Source organism: Vombatus ursinus, unplaced genomic scaffold (assembly GCF_900497805.2).
Source record: "Vombatus ursinus unplaced genomic scaffold, bare-nosed wombat genome assembly UNPS02010461.1, whole genome shotgun sequence".
Classification (NCBI taxonomy): Eukaryota; Metazoa; Chordata; class Mammalia; order Diprotodontia; family Vombatidae; genus Vombatus; species Vombatus ursinus.
This window is the reverse complement of record NW_020950239.1, coordinates 5,499,011-5,519,486: the sequence shown is the minus strand read 5'-3', so window position 1 is coordinate 5,519,486 and position 20,476 is coordinate 5,499,011. Positions and strand designations below refer to the sequence as shown.

The 20,476-nt window shown below is 40.3% G+C and overlaps 1 protein-coding gene across 2 annotated transcripts in view; it reads right to left on the bottom strand.

Annotated features, from left to right (window-relative positions):
* Positions 1 to 20,476, bottom strand: part of SLC4A4 (solute carrier family 4 member 4) — a 392,678-nt gene that overhangs the window by 205,784 nt on the left and 166,418 nt on the right. For both annotated transcript variants that reach the window (XM_027854521.1, XM_027854522.1), the window contains exon 5: positions 6,672 to 6,832. In XM_027854521.1, the coding sequence (XP_027710322.1) occupies positions 6,672 to 6,832 (161 nt within the window). The remainder of the gene's footprint in view (positions 1 to 6,671; positions 6,833 to 20,476) is intronic.

Here is a 20,476-nt window from a genome sequence, read left to right as displayed (position 1 = left end):
GCTGAGAGAGATAAAGTGACTTTGTCACATAAGTGACCAGAGTCACACAATTAGTAAGTGCTTATGTCATAATTTGAACTTGGGACTTCTTAACTCCAAATCTAAGGCTCTATACCTCCCACCTATAGCCTATATTCACTGCTTCATTATCACTCACACACTTAGATCCATCCAATCTGATTTCTGGCTCCATTAGAATTCCTCTTTTAAGAGTCACTAATGACCTATCATACCAATTTCCAAATCTAATGGCCTTTTCCCAGTCCCCATTTCCATTGATCTTTTTGCAACATTGGACTACATCTTGTTTCTCAATACTCCTTTAACTTCCTTTGCCCAGCTCTTGTCTATCTATCTCCCTTGTTGACCACCTCTTTTGTTGGACTTGGTTTTACTCCTGACCCCCAAATACTGCTCTTTTTTTTTCTTTATTCTTTCCATTGGTGATCTCATCCAATCCCACTGGGATGAGGTTTATCATTATCATTTTACGCACAGACTCCTAAACTGATATCTCCACCCCAACTTCTGGCCAGAATTCTCTCTATTAGCTTGCTAGATATCTCTATCCAAATGTCTAACTGGCCCTTGAAACCTCATATGTCCAAAATTAAACTTATTATATTTCCCCCCAAATTCTGCACTTCCTGCCAATTTCTCCATTTTGATTTTTATTATTCTCTCAATTGCCCAGGCTCAAAACTAATGAAATTCAGTCTTGCTACCCTTTGTAATTTTCAGTTCTGAAAAAAGTGAGTTTTTTTTAAGATTGTTTCTTTTGCTATCAATTTTGTTCCCTAAAAACAGTTCTGTCTCTTCAAATAGTCTCCTCTTCCCATTCTATACATTCTATTCATTTCCAACATGCTACGTGGTTCAATCAACCTTGGTCATCGATATTATCAGTGCCAGCCTACGTTGGATGACTGGTTGGCCCTGCGGCTGCAGGATAGATATATCAGTGGGGGAGGATTCTTAAAAAGGAGCTCCTGGCTTGAGGTTTTAGGATGATGTCTATTTTTAAAATAAATATTTGGAGATTAGAGAAATAGTTTCCATGAGGAAATAAAAGTTGATGGCAAGTCAAACTGAAAACACAAAGATCTTGTCAATTTCCACTTGGCTATAGCATGGCCTCACTCTACAGCTATTTGCTGTAAGGGTTTCAGCACATGGCCTAACTAAGGAAAGTTATGTTGAAGAACCATTCACAAGGTGACTTTCCCTTGATGGTCATGCCACTGCATGACTTCTAAGGACAGCTTCACAAAAAGGCCATCATCTATTTTAAAGTATTCTCTTCACAATAACATAGGGGCAGTCACACCCAAAAATCACATATTAAAATCAGACAGAGAAAGGACATTTGATCAACTCACCCCAAACAGCAATCCCCTTCATAATATCCTTCACTTGTGGTCATCCAGGTTTTGTTGGAAAACATCTACTGTCAACTATATTTCTTGTAAACAATGTAACACTGGATTTTACTTTCTATTCCTCTTACTCTTTATGGGTGAGTTCATCACATTCACAGTTACGATTGTATTTCTGTATTTCTTTCCATCCTATTGTACTTTTCCTTCTTTTCCCCCATCCTCTCTTTACAAAGAAAGAGGTGAAGAAAGAAAAGCAATTTGCTCAGCCCATTCCTCTGCCCTTCCTCTCTTCACTAAACTCAGGCCCTAATCTATTGTTTCTCTCTTTTTTTTAATCCCTACTTTACAATCTACCCCCTAAAGCTGACATTTGTTTTGCATGTAATTATTCAGTCCCTGATTCTTCCCTGCATTTTAAATTCCCCTCACCCTCTAAAGCCCTATTTCTCTATTGAGTTTAAGGTATTTCTACATCAAATTCTGAATGTATTCAGTTCTCCTTTGTCTGATTCAGGTAAGAGCAAGCTTCATGTCATGCCTGTCTCAGCCATTTTTGCCTTCATATTTCTCTACCTTTTTCACACACTTACTATATAACTTCACACACCAACTATATACATTTCATTTAACAAATGAAATTATATAACTTCACATACCAATCATATAAAATAGCAATTTCTCTCTATCATATTCATTTTCTCCACTTCTTTCCCCCTCTTAAAATGAAATTAAAACAATAAAGCCACATCCAAGCCTTGTGTTTGTTGTATTTGACTCTTGACAGATATTTCTCTTGACTTCTGTGTTTGTATTTCAAAGTTTCTACTCAGCTCTGGTTTTTTCACCAGGAATGTCTGAAAGTCTTCTCTTGTACTAATGGTCCATTTTTCCTTGTCAATTAGACTTAGACTTACCAGACAAGTTGTTCTTGTTTGTAATCTTTTTGCCTTTTGGAATTTATTCCAAGGTTTTCTCTCCTCTATGACAGTTGGAGTACAGTCTTGTATCATACTGACCTCGGCTCTTTGGTTCACGAGGTCTTCCTCGATGCTTGTAGCATTTTCTCTTTGACTAGAAGCTCCAGATTTTGCCTATGACTTTCCCAGTATTTGCAATTTGGAATTTCTTTCAGAAGATTTTGGATCCTTTCTGCTTCCATTTTGTCCTCTAATTTTAATAAATCTAAAACTGTTTTCTTTTACAATGTCTGGAAATATGACAACCAGGTTTTTTATGTTTGATCACAGTTTTTAGGAAGTCCAGTGATTTTTAAATGATTTCTCTTTGAAGTTTTTTCCAGGTCAGTTGTTTTGATAATAGATTTCTCATAAGACTAGTATTCACATGACACTTCTCACCTCCCATCAACAATATGGGGGGCCCTACCTAAAAGAAGACAAAGCTGCCTCTGGGGCCTGATTGGCACCAGCTTCCACGATACCATTTCCTTCTCCACCTCACCCACACCCCATGACCCAGCCAATATGGGGGAGGCCTTTCACAAAGCTGCCCCTGGGACTTGAATGGTCCCAGGTTCCTGGTCATCAAAGGGCATAAAATATCTCAGCCGTATGGGGTCTAGGCTCCTCTAACTTGATGAATTTCTGAAGTCCGCAGAAATAACTTTATTATGTATTGATGACTAGATGTATTTCCATGTGGAGATGAGAGGGGCTGCCTCCACAGATGATGTGTCACTTTAACCTTGTTGCATGTCCTTGTTGTGTTAGGACAAAGTAAAACCCCTCATATTAAATGTTCAGTGGCTTACAAGTACCTCATTTCACCTCAACATCAAACCGGAACCAAGAGGGTGCTAACATGAAAGCTGTGCCTCTAATAAGATTCCTTACATTTTCTCCCACTTGTTCGATCATCAGACTTTGTTCTAGTATTTCTTGTTGTCTCATGACTCTCTTGAAATCTGATTGCTCCTTTTGTTTTGCAGGGGGTCTGCTATTTTAGTAATGATTTCCACCTTCTGTTCTACACTTCTCCTTCCAATTTTCCCCCTAAAGCTCTAATTTCAATTCTCATTTCATTTTTTAGTTCTGGCATATTTTCTTCCAAACACTGTTGGAGTTCTTATGGCTAAGCCATTCTTTTTCATCCTCTGAGAAACTGCTTATAATTATGTAATTATCCTCTCCCCCTGGGCTTTTCTTTAGCTTTTCTTAACTTACAGCATTTATTCATTGTGCTTGGCATTTTCTTCTGTTTATTTGTATCTTTTGCTTCAGTTTTTTTTATTGGAATTTTGTGCTAGAGCCAGACTCAGCTTCGTCTTGCACTCTTCGATGGGTTAGGCAGTCCCAGTTTGGTCCTGTCCCCTCTGTGGTCTGGATGACAAAGTCACCACAGTTGTCAGTGGAGCCTAGCATGCTCTTGGTGGAATCCCTGGCTTCTTGGTCTGTTGTCTGGTGACCCAATGCAAGTTCTAGTCCCCTCCCTATCTCTATCACCTTTACTTTATACTGTCCCCAGCCAGGATTTATCTCTGTCCCCTACTCTCACCAATTACGGTAGGTTTTGCTGGGTATACGCCTCCTGCAAAGCTCCCAGTGTGCTGGTCAGTACTGGGGCTCCCCAAATGTTGGGTTCTCTTTTGGTAATTACAACAATAACAATGGGTCCAGACTTCTTGGAGCTTCCAGAGGTTCTGGGGATGTACTAGCCCTGTCCCTCACTGTGGCTCCAGACTGGACTGCCCAGGTGCTATATCACCAAAAGTGCTGGCTGTAGGCTTCTTAGTGGCCATCCAGCACCCAGCCTGTCGTCCCTTTCTTCTGTTGTGGTTCTGTTGTAGGTGTCAGTTCCCTGGATTTGGCCTCCTGGTGGAGCTGCCCAGTCTACGCTCCCTATGCCATGACCTGAAGGATTGGCTCTGTCCATTGCTGCTCCAACTAGCCACGCAAGGTCTCTCTAGTTTTAGTCCCGGCTTAGAGCGTTGGCTCCCTCCTCCCCGTTTTGTCTCAGCTCAGAACACCCTCAAGCCTCTAGCAGTCCACTCATGCAGTCTTGGACTGAAAGGAGGAATAAATTATTCCTTCGCTTTGGCTTTCTTGACCTCTGTTCCTTCTGAAGCATTTTAGAACATTGCTGCAGTGTTGGAGGGAAAGGTGGTACTCTCTGGGAACCTTTCACATTCCCATCTTCGCTTAAGTCTAGAACCCATATCTAAATTTGGTCTGACCAAGACAGGACCATCACCTCCTTAGTTCTAGATATGCTACCTCTCTTCACGTAGTCAAAGATAACATTAGTTTTATCGGTCTTTGTATCATTCTATTGATTCATGTCGACTTTACAATCCACTAAAATTCTCTGATTTGGGGGCTGGGGGGGTCAATCACTGGCTAGTCATTCCTCTTCCATCTTTGACTTGCAAAGTTGATTTTTTTGAGCCCAAAAACAGTATATGACTTTACATCTATACATTTTAAGTCTTATCTCATTAGGTTCAGCCCAATATTCTAGCAATTATGCAGCACAGTGGATAGAGTGCTGGACCTGGAATCAAGAAGACCTGAGTTTAAATCCAGCCTTGGATATTATTAGTTGTGTGACTTTGGGCAAGTCACTTAACCTTTGTGTGTCTCAGGTTCCTCATCTGTAAAATAATAGCACCCACCCACAGGGTTGCTGCTGGGATCAAATGAGATAATATTTGCAAAGTGCTTCATGCAAAGTAGGCACTTAACAAATGATTTTTGCCCTTTTTGACTTTATTTTCTTAGGTTCTAGCCCAACACTCTTGTCTGTTAAGGTCTTCTTAAATTCTAACTATCTATTCCTACATGTTAACTGTCGTTTCCAGCTTTCCGGAGCCCTTGGTAGATCTGAAACATTTATCACCTATGCCTATATCCAAGCTGTTGACAGAACTGTTATCACAGGGCCCTTCTCAGATCCCAGAGACACTCAGCCCCAGAGATCTTTGCAAGTTAACACCAAACCCTTAGTGACTGTTCTTTGAATCCACCCATTTTTGCCAATGCCACCTACTCCTCTGCATCTTCTCCACAAAAAATAGCATGAGAGATTTTGTCTGATACTTTGTTAGGCCTTTGGCTCTCTCTCTCTACCCTTGTATCCTTATGATAAATGGCGATGTTTCTGTGTTAGACCAGGGCCAAAGATCATGTTTCATCAGAGTTCATACCCAGTAAGTACCAGGATGGGAGCAGGGTATGATGAAGAATCTGGGTTTCAGATTCAGCCTAGAGTTGCCTGTCTGAATGGTACCCATTGAGCTTACTCCCAAGAAAAGAAGTGCCCACTGGCAGGTCCTTAAAGTGATAGCTCACTTCCTTCTTCAGTGTTTCATGGTTTCTCAGCACCATGAATTATGACACTGGAATTCAGTTTGCACTTTTCAAGTGCACTTTTCACTCACAAACCAGACTCTGCATCTTTTCACCAACTATGAAACACTTCTGAAATTCACCTCCCTTCCTGCCATGTTCAGGAGGATAAAAGTCACTCCAAAAGTGCTTTACTTCCTCTATTCTTTGTTCTCTCTCACTGTTTCTACCAGTCCTTAAAACAATAATCCACACTGTTCCACACATCAGTTTTTAATTTACAGCCTCACCAGCTTTGTCAAAGAGGAAAAATTCTCTCAACCAAGTAGCACGCGCTGTGTTATCACCCAAGAAAGTGGAACGATCATCTGGATAGCTACAGATCCATCTGTGGGGGGGTGGGCATGGGGAGGGATGATGGCTGTGTTCAACCACGAGAATGACATGTCATGTGGAAAAAACAATGGCCTTCAGCATTATGTCTGGCCTTGGGGGGCAGAGTGAAGAGAAAGAGCTGAAGGTGTAAGGGAGGCAGATTTGGGTTCAATGTAAAGAAACATAATCAGGCTGCCTTGAGTGGTGGTGAGTTACCCCGAACTGGAAGAGAGTTTGGTTCAGAGACAGTTTGGCCTAGTCCAGACCCACATCTCCAACTGCTTATGGGAGATCTGCGCTTGGACGTCCCCCCACCCCCTCTCCCATTCTTTAAAGCTCATTTCAAATGCCGCCTTCTTCATGAAGCCTTCCCTGATGCCCCTGGTTGTTAAGGACCCATCTTCATCAGGCCTCACATAGTACTATCAAGATGTCTCTGATGCACTTCTCATGAACCAGGTGAGATGAATGGCTCCCATGTACCACTACTGGTCTAGAACCTTCTAACCAAGGCAAAAAGAGTCCCTCAAAACATGTTTGGCCATATTTTTGCTGGAAATCATTTACTTAAAGTGTGAGGGACAAAAAGAGGTCACCAGAGGATGATACTTACCCACCAAATGAGGGAGAGAAGAAGCTTCCCGATCCAGCATTATGGATCCCTTCTCCATGCACGTCCTCAGTTCAAATAAACTGTGCAAGGACAGTGTGGCCACATGAGGTTTGCTCCATCTCTCTCCACCCTGTTCCACTTTCTCTTCAAACTTGATCCACCTAGGAGAAAGCAGATCAGTGAAGAGAAATAAAGGCTGTGCTTGCCCGAGGAAGGCTCCCTTCCAAACCCAAGCATGAGCAAAACGTCCATCGCCTAGGAGTCTTATGTGCTTATCTTATTATACAAGGAATTTCACAGAAAGAGGATGAACAGAGGGATAAAACTGATATTCTTTAAACTAATCCCTTTCTATTCCCTGTCACAAGCTAGGACAAAAAAAAAGACAAAAAACGAGGAGAAAAAAACCCTCTTGCTTTCTATGAGGTGTTACCCCACTACAAAATTACTTAAGGACCTTATTTATGAACCTTGATTATAATAACACTGAGGTGTTAAACATAAGAATTCTTCTTATCGTTCCACACCCAGTACCCTACCTCCATACTAGCCTTCTGCAACATGCTTGGCAAACTTTTATTGAAATAAGATTTCAACTTTGACTTCAGAGAGAGATTTTATGCAGGGTGAAAACTGGGGTACACCACAGAGAAGCACAAAATTCATGTTTATCTTCATAAGCCAGTTAACGACCCTTTCAGATGGCTGCTTCCTCCTAATGCCCTTCTCCAATGCTCCATGATGGACAGAGGCATTGCTTCAAAAGCTGTGTGAGTGGAATATAAACAGGGTGGCTCCACCAACAAGCCATAAGCACATCTAAGTCTAGGTGCACCAACAAAATGGATTTGTGTCCCTTACAGACCAACCCAGCTAAGCTCAGAGAGGTAGATCACTAAAGTTGACGGCCCAGAAGACATTTTTCCTGCCACAGCAGCTCATATAGAGTGTCTACTAAGGCACAGAAGCCTTAGAAGATGATGGTGTCCAGCGGGGCACATAAGAATTCTTGAAGCCTTGGGGAATTCAAACTCGATATATGCATACAAATATGTATATGTATATATATATAATTAGAATTCTATAATATTGATCATTTTCAATATACTCAAATGAGAATATTACATATAGTTAACATTTATATATATACGTGTATACAAAGATATGTATAAAATGAGAATATATACAATATTGATAATTTCTAATGTACTCAAATGAGAATTAATATTATATATACATATATTCTTATTTGATCCTCATAATACCCTTGTGTTGTAGATGTTCCTATTATTCCATTTTATAGATGAGGAACCTGAAGCTCAGAGAGAGTAAGCAACTTGCCCAAACACATAAACTTAATAAGTATCTAGGGGGCATTCAAACTCAGGTCTTCCTGACTCCAACTCAAGCATTCTCTCCACCGTTATTCCCCCACTGAAACTCTTCCCCCTCATTTTCAATCAATCAACCAACAAGTATCTGCTAGGTGCCAGGCATTGTGCTAAGGCTGGGGATTACAAAAAAATAGGCAAAAACAGTCCTGCCTTCAAGGAGCTCCCATTCTAATGGCAAAGTCAATAGGTACATACAAGAGACATACAGAGCAGAAGAAAGATTACCTTGGAGGAGAAGAGTTCCCACGGGAACCAGGAAAGGCCTCACCCTACAGAAGCTGGTACCGAAGGAACCCAGGGATGCTATGAGGCCAAGGTGAGTAGGGGAGGATGCACCGGGCATGGGGGGAGAGTCAGAAAAGGGGAATGGCTTATCGTCGGTGGGGAACAGTAAATAGACCAGTATAACTGGACCATAAAGTATATGGCATATCCAGAAGTCCAGCTGAGGACTTGTTTCTCCATGTCTACAAAAATCCATCTAGGCCAGGGGTGGGAAACCTATGGCCTTGAGGCCACATGTGGCCCTCTAGGTCCTCGGGTGCAGCCTTTTGACCGAATCCAAGTTTTAGAGAACAAATCCTTTTATTTCAGAGATTTGTTCTGTGAAGTTTGGATTCGGTCAAAAGGCAGAACCTGAGGACCTAGAGGGCCACATGTGGCCTCAAGGCCATAGGTTTCCTACCCCCGAGTCCTAAGCCCACAGAGAAAGAGGATTTCCAAACAACAGTCTAGGCATAAATACTACAAATAAATTTCTTGAAAGCTTATGGCGGAAGTTCTACTTCCTTTTGTGTGGCATATGCCTTCTCAGATTGGGAATATTTGACAACCTTTCAATGATATATGGCAACATAACAACAGAATGGAAAATAGAACTGAACACACGCACTAATGCCTATGTGGGGCATTCTGAGGCTTGACATGCTGTTGAGAAGGGGCAAAAGCACCGCTATCTTCCCATTCTCTGTGGCCCAAACAAAAACTTTCACTTCTCTCACTCCAGGTCTTCTATAAAGCCCAAGAAGAGATTAAGGGGGAAAAAATCCTGTTTTTCTACATTCTTCACCCAGCAGTTTAATGATTGAAAAATGTTTTCCTAGAAAACTAAACACTCACCTAACTCGCTAGCCATAAGGACAAAGGTCAGAGATCAGAGGCAGCTCCGCCTAAGACACTATTCCCATTCCCTGGTACTCGCCCCCCTCCCCAGCTAATAACTATTAGAATAATAACTGCAAGTCAAAGTGAGGATTCTGCTCTAAAATCTCAGTGATAAATAGAATTAAGGACATATTCTAAACTGAAATTCATACTAACCAGAAACTTTTTCACAATGACCAGGGAGCATCCCCATTACCACCACTCTTAGAACACCAACAAAGATGGTGTTGACCTGCCCCATATAAGATGGCCATCACCATATACATCCCCTTATATAAGAGTCACGGTGGAGGTGTGGATGGAGTGTTAGACTTCGAAGTAGGATGACTTCATTTCAAATTCTGCCTCAGCTGTATGCCCCTACCCGACTCTCTTATTTTCTCTGACCTTTAGTTTCTTCAGCTATAAGACAGGATAATAACAATACCTACTTACCTCATAGGAATATTTTGAGGCTCAAATGAGATAATGTGTGTAAAGAACTTTGCAAATCTTAAAGTGTTATATGAATATAATATTATTATTCTTACTACTACTACTACTACCACCATTACTACTATACTATTACTACTGCTACCATTGCTAGTACTACTATTACTACCACTATAACTAATACTACTGAAGTCACGGAAATGAAGTACAAACTGCTAAAATGAAATCAAGTCAATGACAATGAAATCAAGTCAAGTCAACAAGCATTATTAAGTGCCTACTATGTGCTAGGAACCATAGTAAGAGCTGGAGATACAAAGAAAGGAGAAAACAATGAAGCTCTGAATTGAGTAGCTACTACTATTACCACTACTATTATTACAATTATTACTACTAGTAATACTACTGCAGCCATGGAAATGAAATACAAACTGCTAGACATTGGTTAATGAATCAAGTCAAGTCAACAAGCATTATTAAGTGCCTACTATGTGCCAGGAACTATAGTAAGAGCTGACTATACAAAGAAAGACAAAAAGAATGAAGCCCTGAAGTAACATTTGGGTATTTCCCTTTCTCAAGACAATAAGAGGGAAAATAATAACTCCCATTTATGTCATGTTGTGAGGAAAGTATTTTATTCCTCCTTTACAAGCAAGGAAATTCAGATTTCAAAGGTTAACTTGTCCAAGGCCACACAGTTAGTAAAGGTCAGAAACAGGATTCTAACCTAAGTCTCTTGGTTCCCAACAGGTCGGGAGCATCTTGAGAACAGGGACTGTCTTTTGCCTTTCTTCATCATCTTCAGTGCTTAATTCCCTGCCTGATGTACAGGAGGTGCTTAATAAATGCTTTTAGATTGACTGGTTCCCAACTTCATTTCTATTTCCACTATACAGGCTACCTCAAGGAATGCTGCAATGAATTATCCAGAACAGGGGTTCTTAACCAAGTTCTGTATCCCAGACTCCTTTGGCAGTGCTTGGTAAAGTCTACGGACACCTCAGAAGAATCTTTTTAAATGTATATGTTAAAATGAATAAGATTACAAAGGAAGCCAATGATATTAAAACACATTAGTCAACATATTCAAAGTTCAAGTTCACAGACCCCAGAATAAGAAAGAACTCTTGACCTGGAGGGTAAAAAAAACAAAACAAAACAGATTTTCTTCATGTCAGAGGTACCTTTACATTCAGTCACTTTTGCTAAATTTTTATCACAAGAAAAAATTCCACAAGATCCAGAAAGAAACCCCAATACCTCAAACGTGGCCCTCTTCTTCAAAAACTGAAAAGGGCAGTTGGAGGACAAATACAGGGAGTTGATCTGATACTATGATTTTTTTAGAAAGAATAATCATTAAAGCTCAGGGATTGTGACATTCATCATTTTTCTTAACTAGAAACAAAATCAGGGAAATAGCTTAACAGAGGAAGGAGTCTGTGTTTGAATTGTGCATTTCAGAATTGCTGGTGTTTAAACCAAAAATAATTTGTTTGGCTTAACTTGCTCATCTGTAATAGCCATTACTTTGGTTGGTCTTAGCTTCTTTACCCTTTTCTGCAAACTTGCTCTTGAAATCCATAACGATTTTAAACCCATAAATATCAAGTGGGTCATCCTCGCTTTGGTACTACATACAGTTCATTGTTTCAGAGATCACACCAAAGGCCTCTTTTTAAAGAAGAACAGGGATTCAGTGGTGTTTTTGAGAAAAATCTTCTAAATGTTATATTTTAGGGAAAGAATTTAATGTGATTCGAGGCCCTTGGTGTCCAGGGAATAGAGGTTGTGGGCCTGTGTGGGGGAAAGAAACTAGGAGGGGCTGAAACTGCTCTCACTTTCACTAACTGCTAACTACTCTGCTACCTGGCAGCTGCATGTGGGAAAGCCTTGGGGGAAAGAAACAGAACTGGATTTGCAAATTTTATTTTGTTGCTCTATTTTCCCTCTTTGTGGTGTCATTTCAGTTTTTAAAAATAGGTTCGCATCCTTTGCTAAATAAACACACCCTTCATGGATTATCCACTGCTTTTCTTTTAGATGGACAAAGTATAAAAGGCTGCATGGTGTTGTGGATGGAAAGCTGGCCTCAAAGCTAAGGAGATCTGTGTTCAAGATTCCCCTCTGACACATAATGGCTTGGTGACCTTGGACAAGTGCCTTCATTTCATGGTGCTCTCTAAATACATTGGAGAGAAGGTACCAACCTGCATCGTTTGGGGGAGTTTCCTCAATCCCGGAGTTCCTTATATCAGTGAAATCAAAGTGCCAATCTCTATCTCTATTTCTTTCTATATTTTGTATAATAATGATAAAAAGAAGAAGAATAGCTAACATTGATGTAGGACCTACTATGTTGCAGGCACTGTGCTAAGGCTTTATCATTATTATCTCATTTGATCTTCACAACAACCCTGAGAGGTAGGTGCTATTATTATCCCTATTTTACAGAGGAGGAAACTGAGGCAAACAAAGGTTAAATGACTTGCCCAGGGTCATATAACTAGTGTTTGAGGCTGGATTTGAACTCTGGTCTTTCTGACTACACACACACACACACAGCCCCACACAATAATGCAGGAGGTTGCCCAAGGTGGAAGATGGTGATGGGAAGGAGCTCGATTTTGAAGGGCAGCCATGGCTGGTTTGAAAATTTCAAGTTGGCATAATTCATGAAAACCAGTGCAAACTGAGAATCAGATGGAGAAGCTGGTAGTTTAGCCAAGGATCTTCACTGGAGAAGGTCTCTGTCCTCCTGACCCTTGGTGTTCTCCAATCACCTTCAAGATCTCTCTACTACCCTCCTCTTGCCCCCTCAACACCCATGCGCCATCTTTTTCTTTTGTAAATGCTAATAACTCAGCAGTTACTTAGATAGCTGCTATTTGGATGCATTTTGGTGAAAAGGGTTTGACTCTGTGAGGGCCCAGAAATACCCTACAACAGTACCATTTGAATAAATGGAGACAAAGTTTTTGTTAGATGAAATTTTCCCTTATGACAGATTTCACCGATAATATTCGGTTTGTGTTTTGTAAGAAATGTTTTGTACTTTCTGTGAAAAGTTTTCCCTTGAATTGCAATGGTTTTTATTATAAGTAACATGTGGTCCTTGATCTGAACCTGAGATTTTATTAGTACAGGGAACTCCCAATGAGAGAGCTCCCTCCACCAATCCAGATCAGCAACTGTCCGGAAACATAAGGTTTGAGAGTTGCCTGGGACACTGAGGCATAAAGTAACTTGGCCAGGGTCACACCTACCTTATGCACTAGAGATAGGCTTTGCAATAGTAGCATACATCCGCATCACTTTTGGAAAAACAGAAGGTTAATCTAGAAATCATAAACTACCAGTTGGTTTGTGTTTCTGGACACTCTGGTTTCCTCCATTGTCCTACATTATACAACCCTCCAGCTCAGCATTCTGCCACAAGCAGAAAGTGGCCTTTTGAAGCCTCAGTACCAGACAGGTCCTTAGAATATAAATTCTAACTCTATGTCACATATAATTAATGCAGCACCTAACACACTAGGTTCAGTAAACTGTTAATAATAATGAAAATAATATCATCCCTATGGTATTAAAAGGAAAGACTTTGACGTGTTTGGTAGACTGTGGGTATTTGTGGATGGTAATCACACAAACTGGGAGGTTCTAAAGCCAATTACATCAAGGGAAGGCAATGGTCTGAAAAGAATATTCAAGGTAGTGGAAAATTTCCATTGCATTTGGATTCAGTCAGTCAATCAACAAGCTCTTACTAGAAGCTTTAACTGGGCCAAGTGAGGTGGTTCACACCTGTGATTCTTTCTCCTGGAGGAGGCTGAGGCTGGTGGATCACTTGAGCTCAGCGCCTGAGTTTTGAGTAGCCCTAAAGCCCATTGGGTGTCTGTGCTAAATTTGACACCAATATGGAGAGCCCCTAGATAAGGAAGGAGTGGGGGAGTGGGGCAGGACCAGGCTGCCTAAGGACAAAGCAAACTAGCCCAGATAAGAAAAACAGAGCAGGTTAAAGTTCCTGAGCTAAATCCAATTCACATGCTGACATTGGTCAGTCTTCAAGAACTAAGAAGGAACAGCAATCCGTAATGGGATTGGACCCATGAGTGCCTGCCAAATTTCAAGCCTAGGTGGGGTAGGAGATCTAATGACATCTGTCAATAAATAATTTAAATAAAGAATTGGAAAATTAGCAATGACGAGCATCTTTTCTTCTGTTATTAAAAACTAGCTCAAATCTTTCATTGCAGAGTATATTAAAAAGCCATTGTTCCTCTTGTATGGTAATTACCATAGATTTTCAATAAGGGGTTGTGTTTCCTCAAATCTTAGCGCTTATCAGGTAACAAACACATGATTGGCTAAATGATGTTGCTTTTTTTTTCCAACGCTACATAATTTCCATATGGTCATACCTCCTAGAGATAAACCCAAAAGGAAGAAAAATATGTATCTCAAGGTCTGAGAAGTACATTGATAAAGTATCTCCCATTTTAAAACACATCAGGGCATGCCAACCAAATAGCTTTTCACTGACGTGTTCAAGAACAAGAGAACCATTGGGCATTTCTAAGTTTTACAAATTAGCAAGCACATGATCAAATATCATTAAGAAAACTCAAGGCCTCTAATTTTATATTGTGATTTATTTTATAATGAATCATAATTCAAATTGTGATTTATAATGGAAATTCACAATTTATAATGGAAAATAGGCTTGATCTTTGTACAGTAACAAAATCCAACCACATAATAAAAAGTTTATAATGAAATGGGTGCCAACCAGTTAGTGCCTAATCATACCCAACCTGGAAGCCAATGGCTGGTTTGCAAAGGGATGAAATGCTATTTTCAATAATTTTTTGAATTTTCAAGTTTAGCACGGCAGGAAATATTGCCAAACATTGCACCTAAATGCAAGGTATTGTGTGCATAATTAATCACATCCATCTGCCTTCATCGCTTTCAGAAAAATTCATTTGAGCTAAAGTTATTTGCCAAAAACTACCGCAGACCTCTTATTATCATCTAGTACAGAAAAAAATATATTTAGTGTATGTTTATGAGAAGTGTGTGTGTGTGTGTGTGTGTGTGTGTGTGTGTGTGACAGGCAGATCTGGTTCCCCTCACTTGCAGCAAGTTAACCCATTTTGCCTAAATAAATGTTATGACTATAGTTTCCATTTCCAAGCAAGGTACATGGAAGTTTACACTGATGATAATAACAAACCCCAGAACTATCATCTAGCTTTAAAAAATCAAACCTTGACAAAAGAACAATAGTTAGTTTAGAACAGTGGTGATTTGGAACTAATCACGAAGTTGTTAACTATCATTGCTATTAATGGCTGCTTTCTTTTTGTCCCCAGACAAGGGATTCAAGAGAAAATGCAAAAAGACCACATTAGACAAGATTTCAAGAAGAACTTGCTAATGGTTAGAGCTGTCCACAAGGAGAACAGATAGTGAGCTCCCCATCGCTGGAGGTTTCCAAACAGAGGCAGGATGATGACTTTGCTATTGAGAGCATTGTTGTTCCCACACAAGTTGGACCAGACAGAATCTAAGGTTTTACTCTACAACTACAATGGAGAAGTAAAAACAATGCTGCTAATTACAGCTACCATTTGTTCCAGTCTCTGCAGACCAAGCCAATCCATGAGCGGGGCTTAGCAAGAATCAAACTGAAGCCACAGTCTACAACTTACATCTGGGTGGCTACAGTGAGACCCTGATGCTATATGACCTACTCAGTGAAGAAATCATTAAAAGTTCAGAAGGGTGATGAGCTCAAGACACAGAATGAGACATCCATTTTCAGACACAGAATAGTATATTCTTAAGAAGCATTTATTATAGGAAAGAAAAATGAAAAGCCAGGTCTGATTTTCTCCGGCATTTTCACATTCAAGTTTTTACATATGGAGGGACAGACTCAAAGTTTAGATTCTTTCTCCTCTGACTTGTTACATGACTTAAAGAGGCAAATTCTATTCTGAACTCTGTCACTGGTCTACTCAGTGACCTGCCCTGGGTCATTTAACCTCTGGGTTCCACAGTTCTCATCTATAAAATGTGTAAGTAATTACCAAAGCAAAAGCGGCTGTCAATTCATGTTCTTAAGAAAGTTATATAAAGAGTAGTTATTTTAATGTGGTCACCTTTTACCCTGTCCTATTTAGATAGCTCAGAGACCATCATCTCAAACTTCCTTCCCTCACTCCTCTCCTCCAACACAGACTGTTGATTGCTGATTATATTGGTAAAATGATGGTGTTACTATCCAGAAAATTCAAATATCTTAGGAGAAGCTAGTAGGCAAGAGGATACTAAATCTTCCCAGATTCTTACATGGGAAGAAATTTAATGTGGATCTGAATTCCTAATAAAACATTTCTGACAACTAAGTCATGAGACTCATATAGAAAATCCATGTTTCTATGAGTGGAGTTCACTTAAAACATGGTTATCAATGATTTGTAGGTACAAGAGACAGGCTTGGGTCGAATCTGCTGCCAGGAGGTATATCTGACTTATTGGATGATGGAGTGGGAATCCAAAAAAAAATCTCAACCAGTTAAAATGTCGGACCAAATTTGAGATAAAAGTTAATGGGCATAAATGTCAAGTTCTACTCTTGGGCTCAAGAAACAAACTTCACAAAGACGAGATGGGTGAGGTTTGACTAGACGACAGATCATTTGAAAGAGATCTGCAGGTTTGAATGAGCTCTGACTTAGTCCCGAGTATAATATGAAAACCACTGAAACTAACGCAGCTACATTAAGAAGAGTATAGTGTCCAGAACTAGAAAGATGATGGTACTTCTGCACTACATTCTATACGAACCACATCTGAGCAAATGTTTTCAGTCCTGGGTGCTCATTTGAAGAGATCAAGGCAAGGCAACAAGCATTTATTAAGCACCTGTTATGAGCCAGGGATACAAAAAAAGGCAAAAAAAAAAAAAAAAGAAAGTCCCTATTCTCAAGGAAGGGTACTCATCATCTAGAAAACATTGACACATGGGTGACCGTGATGGTGAGGACCTGAAGACTATGCCACAAGTGCAAGGACTGGTAATGTTTAGCCTGCAGAAATGAAGACTTGGTTGTCTGTGTTTGTCTATGTGTCTGTGTCTATGTCTGTGTCTGTGTCTGTGTCTCTGTGAGTAGGCAGAGAAGATGGAGGTGGAATAAGAGCTGTGTTCCAGTATTCGATGGGCTATCATCTCCAGGGGGAAAGCATTCATTCTCCTTAGCCCTACAGGGAAGAATGAGTAGTAATGGGTGGAAGCTGAAAAGAGGCAGATTTTGCCTGGATGCAAGGAAAAATATCCTCACATCAGCATCAGCATCAGCAAATTTGTATAGCAATTTAGTGTTTCCAAGAACTTTACAAATATTATATTACCCTCACAACAATCCTGGGAGGTAGGTACTATTATTTATAGTTGAGGAAACTGAGGCATATAAAGGTTAAGTGACTTGTCTAGGTCACACAGGTAGCAAGTATCTGAGGATGGATATGAATTCAGGTCTTTCTGACTCCAGTGACAGCGCCCTATGCACTATGGTGCCACCTAGCTGCCCATAAAATGAGAACCATCCCAAAGAAAAATGTGCTGCCTTGGGAGATGGCGGTTTCCTTCTTCATTTGAGGTGTTCAAGGGATGACTGGGTGTTCATTTGTTGGGGATGCTAGGGAGCTATTCCACTCTCCAACACAGGTTGAACTAGATGACCCCCTGAGGTCCCTTCTGATTCTGAGATTCGGTGATTCTGTGACACTTCCTAAAGGGAGGATTATAATGGACATATATATATATATATATATATATATATATTTAAAATCCAGATAAATATATGCAAATTGCCCCACATCATTAGGCACTCCAATAATGTTACAAGGCCCAGTGAAGAATCCAAATGAATCCTGCCTTCTGGTTTTATGGATTACACCAACCTAATTCTCACCCTGTATTTTCATACCAGAGGGAGACAGATAAAGATAGACAGACAGACAGACAGATAGATAGATAGATAGATAGATAGACAGACAGACAGATAGATAATGTATATCCATATCCCTATCTATATAGGCAGCTAGGTGGCACAGTGGTTAGAGTGCTGAACCTCAAATCTGGAAGACTTGGGTTTAAATCCGGCCTCAGACACTTACTAGCTGTGCGACCGACCTTGGGCAAGTCACTTAACCCTATTCGCCTCAGTTTCCTCATCTGTAAAATGATCTGGAGAAGGAAATGGCAAACCACTTTAGTATCTGTACCAAGTAAACTCCCAAATGTGGTCACAGAGAGTCAGACACAGCTAAAAACAACCAAACAACAGATATGTGTGTGTGGAGAGAGAAAGGAGTGTATGTATGTATTCTGTATATGTAATATATACATATACACACATACATTTTTGTTGTTTAGTCATTTCAGTCACGTCCAACTCTTTGTGAACCTTTTTGGGGGTTTTCTTGTTAGAGATACTGGGATGGTTTGCCATTTCCCTCCCCAGCTCATTTTACAGATGAGGAAACTGAGACAAACAGGGTTAAGTGACTTGCTCAGGGTCACACAGCTACTACTTGTCTGAGGCCGGATTTGAACTCAGGTCCTCCTGATTCCAGGCCCAGTGCTCTATCCACTGTGCCACCTAGCTGCCCTATACACGTACACATTCTCTCTTCACCTGCAATAGAGAGGGAGGGAGCAGTTTTCCTACAGGAGGACTTTCTTAAGAATGTCTTTTATGAAGTGAAATCTAGAGTCTAAAGAGGATGTGGGCATGTCAGGGGAAGAGACAAGAGATCGTGAAGATAGTTCCCCTAATGAGAGAGAAAATGTAAAGTAGAAGAAAAGGCCATGGGTCATTACCTCTCACCTCACTTATAATAAGGGCCTCCACAGAGCTGCCAAATGCATCTTCCTAACATACAAGGGCTGACATCTTCAAAGGGCGCTCCAATATGCACAGGATGCAATAGATCATGGAAGTTTGCAAAACACTTAACCCTCATTATTTCAATTGATTTAATAGAAAATAGAAACTTCTTAGCCTGGCATTCAAAGCCTTCTACAAGCTCTCTTTAGACTAACACTACTCTAGGACTCCTTAGAGCCAAAATGGATGAGGAAATGTCCTCCAATTTCATCCAGCCCTCTCTTGTCCCGGTGTCTTTTTCAGGGCAATCTGCCTGGGCCACATTCCCATTCTCTTCCTTCATAGCTGGGCCCAAGTGACACTTGCCGCGCGAACGTTTCCCTGGTTGCCTTCCCCTCCCCATCCCAAGGAAAAGTTATCTTCCATTGTATTGGTTAATGATACTTTCTCTAGTTTTCTGCTTTGCAATCACATTTACCTCACATCATGCTTATTTGTGTATGTATCTAATAGACACACTAGTGCCTACTAGAGTGTAAGCCCTTGATCATAAAGCTGCTGCTCCTTATAGCTTCAATCCCCGCATGCCTGGCACAATGCTGAATACAGCACTGGCAATTTCCTTGGTACGGGGAGCCTCCAGGGAGGAAATTCCCTCCATCACAAAAGATCAGCATCATTTCGGCAACTTAGAGTCTCAGGGAAGTTGCTTAGAGCACTGAGGTCCGTGACTTTTCCAGGGTCACATAGCCAATATATATCAGCGATGGGACTTGAATACAGGTCCTCTTGACTTCAAAGCCAAGTCTCTACTCAATATCTAGGCAGCTAGGTGGTGCAGTGGTTAGAGCACTGGATCTGGAGTCAAGAAGATCTGAATTCAATTCTGACCTCAGACACTTAATAGTTGTGTGACCCTAGACAAGTCACTTAACCTCTGTCTGCCTCAGTTTCCTTATTTGTAAAATGAGGTTTATATTAGTGCCTACCCTTTCCCTGGAGTTTCTATGAGGATAAAAATGAGATCATATTTGTAGAATGCTTTGCAAATATTATGAAACTATTTAAATGCTAATAATTATTACATGGTGCTGCTCCTTATTGAAAAGTGAAGAGGCTTTTCAATCAAAGATGAGAGAGCAGGAAATGGCAGGCAGGGAGGGAGTTTTGAGGGTTTGGATAAATCAAAAATCTCCTCTCTCCTCTAGTATAGTGAATGATAAAAAGGGTCAAACCCACCATGTGTGCTATATAAGGCAATCACAAATTGATGAAGGCAGGTTTATTAGACGTCATTGGAAAATGAATAGTGCAGGGTCATTCTCACCGTGCAGCTGAAGGACAAAACTATATGTGGTTTTTTTTTCTAATATAAATTCAGGGAAAATGACCCATAATATACCAGAACACATATAAAGTATAAATCATATCACAACTGGTTCTGTTGTCATTTTAAAGGAGAAAAATACTATTTATCTTGCATCCTGTTCCAACACAATCCAATACTTAAAGAGAACCTCATTATAACTCATTATAACCCTCTATAACTATAAAGGGTTTTTAGCAAAAAATAAATAAATAAATAAAAAATAAAGGGTTTTTAGCATGCTGGGATTATGGGTTCAAAGAAGGAATGGATGGATGATCTTAGAGTCCAGACTCCTCATTTTATAGATTAAGAAACTGAGATCCATAGAGATTAAGTGATTTACTACAAGTTATACTAACGGTAAGAGCCAAAGCCAGAATTTGAATCCAAGAACTCTGAGTGCAAATTTCCCATACTCTGCTACCAAGAGCAAGTCAGGAAAAATAGAGTATGGCTGAAAATCCCAATACCCAGGCAAACAAAACTGCCCACCAAAAATTGCATAAGCATACCTTATTTTGGAGGAACTCAGAATAATGGCTG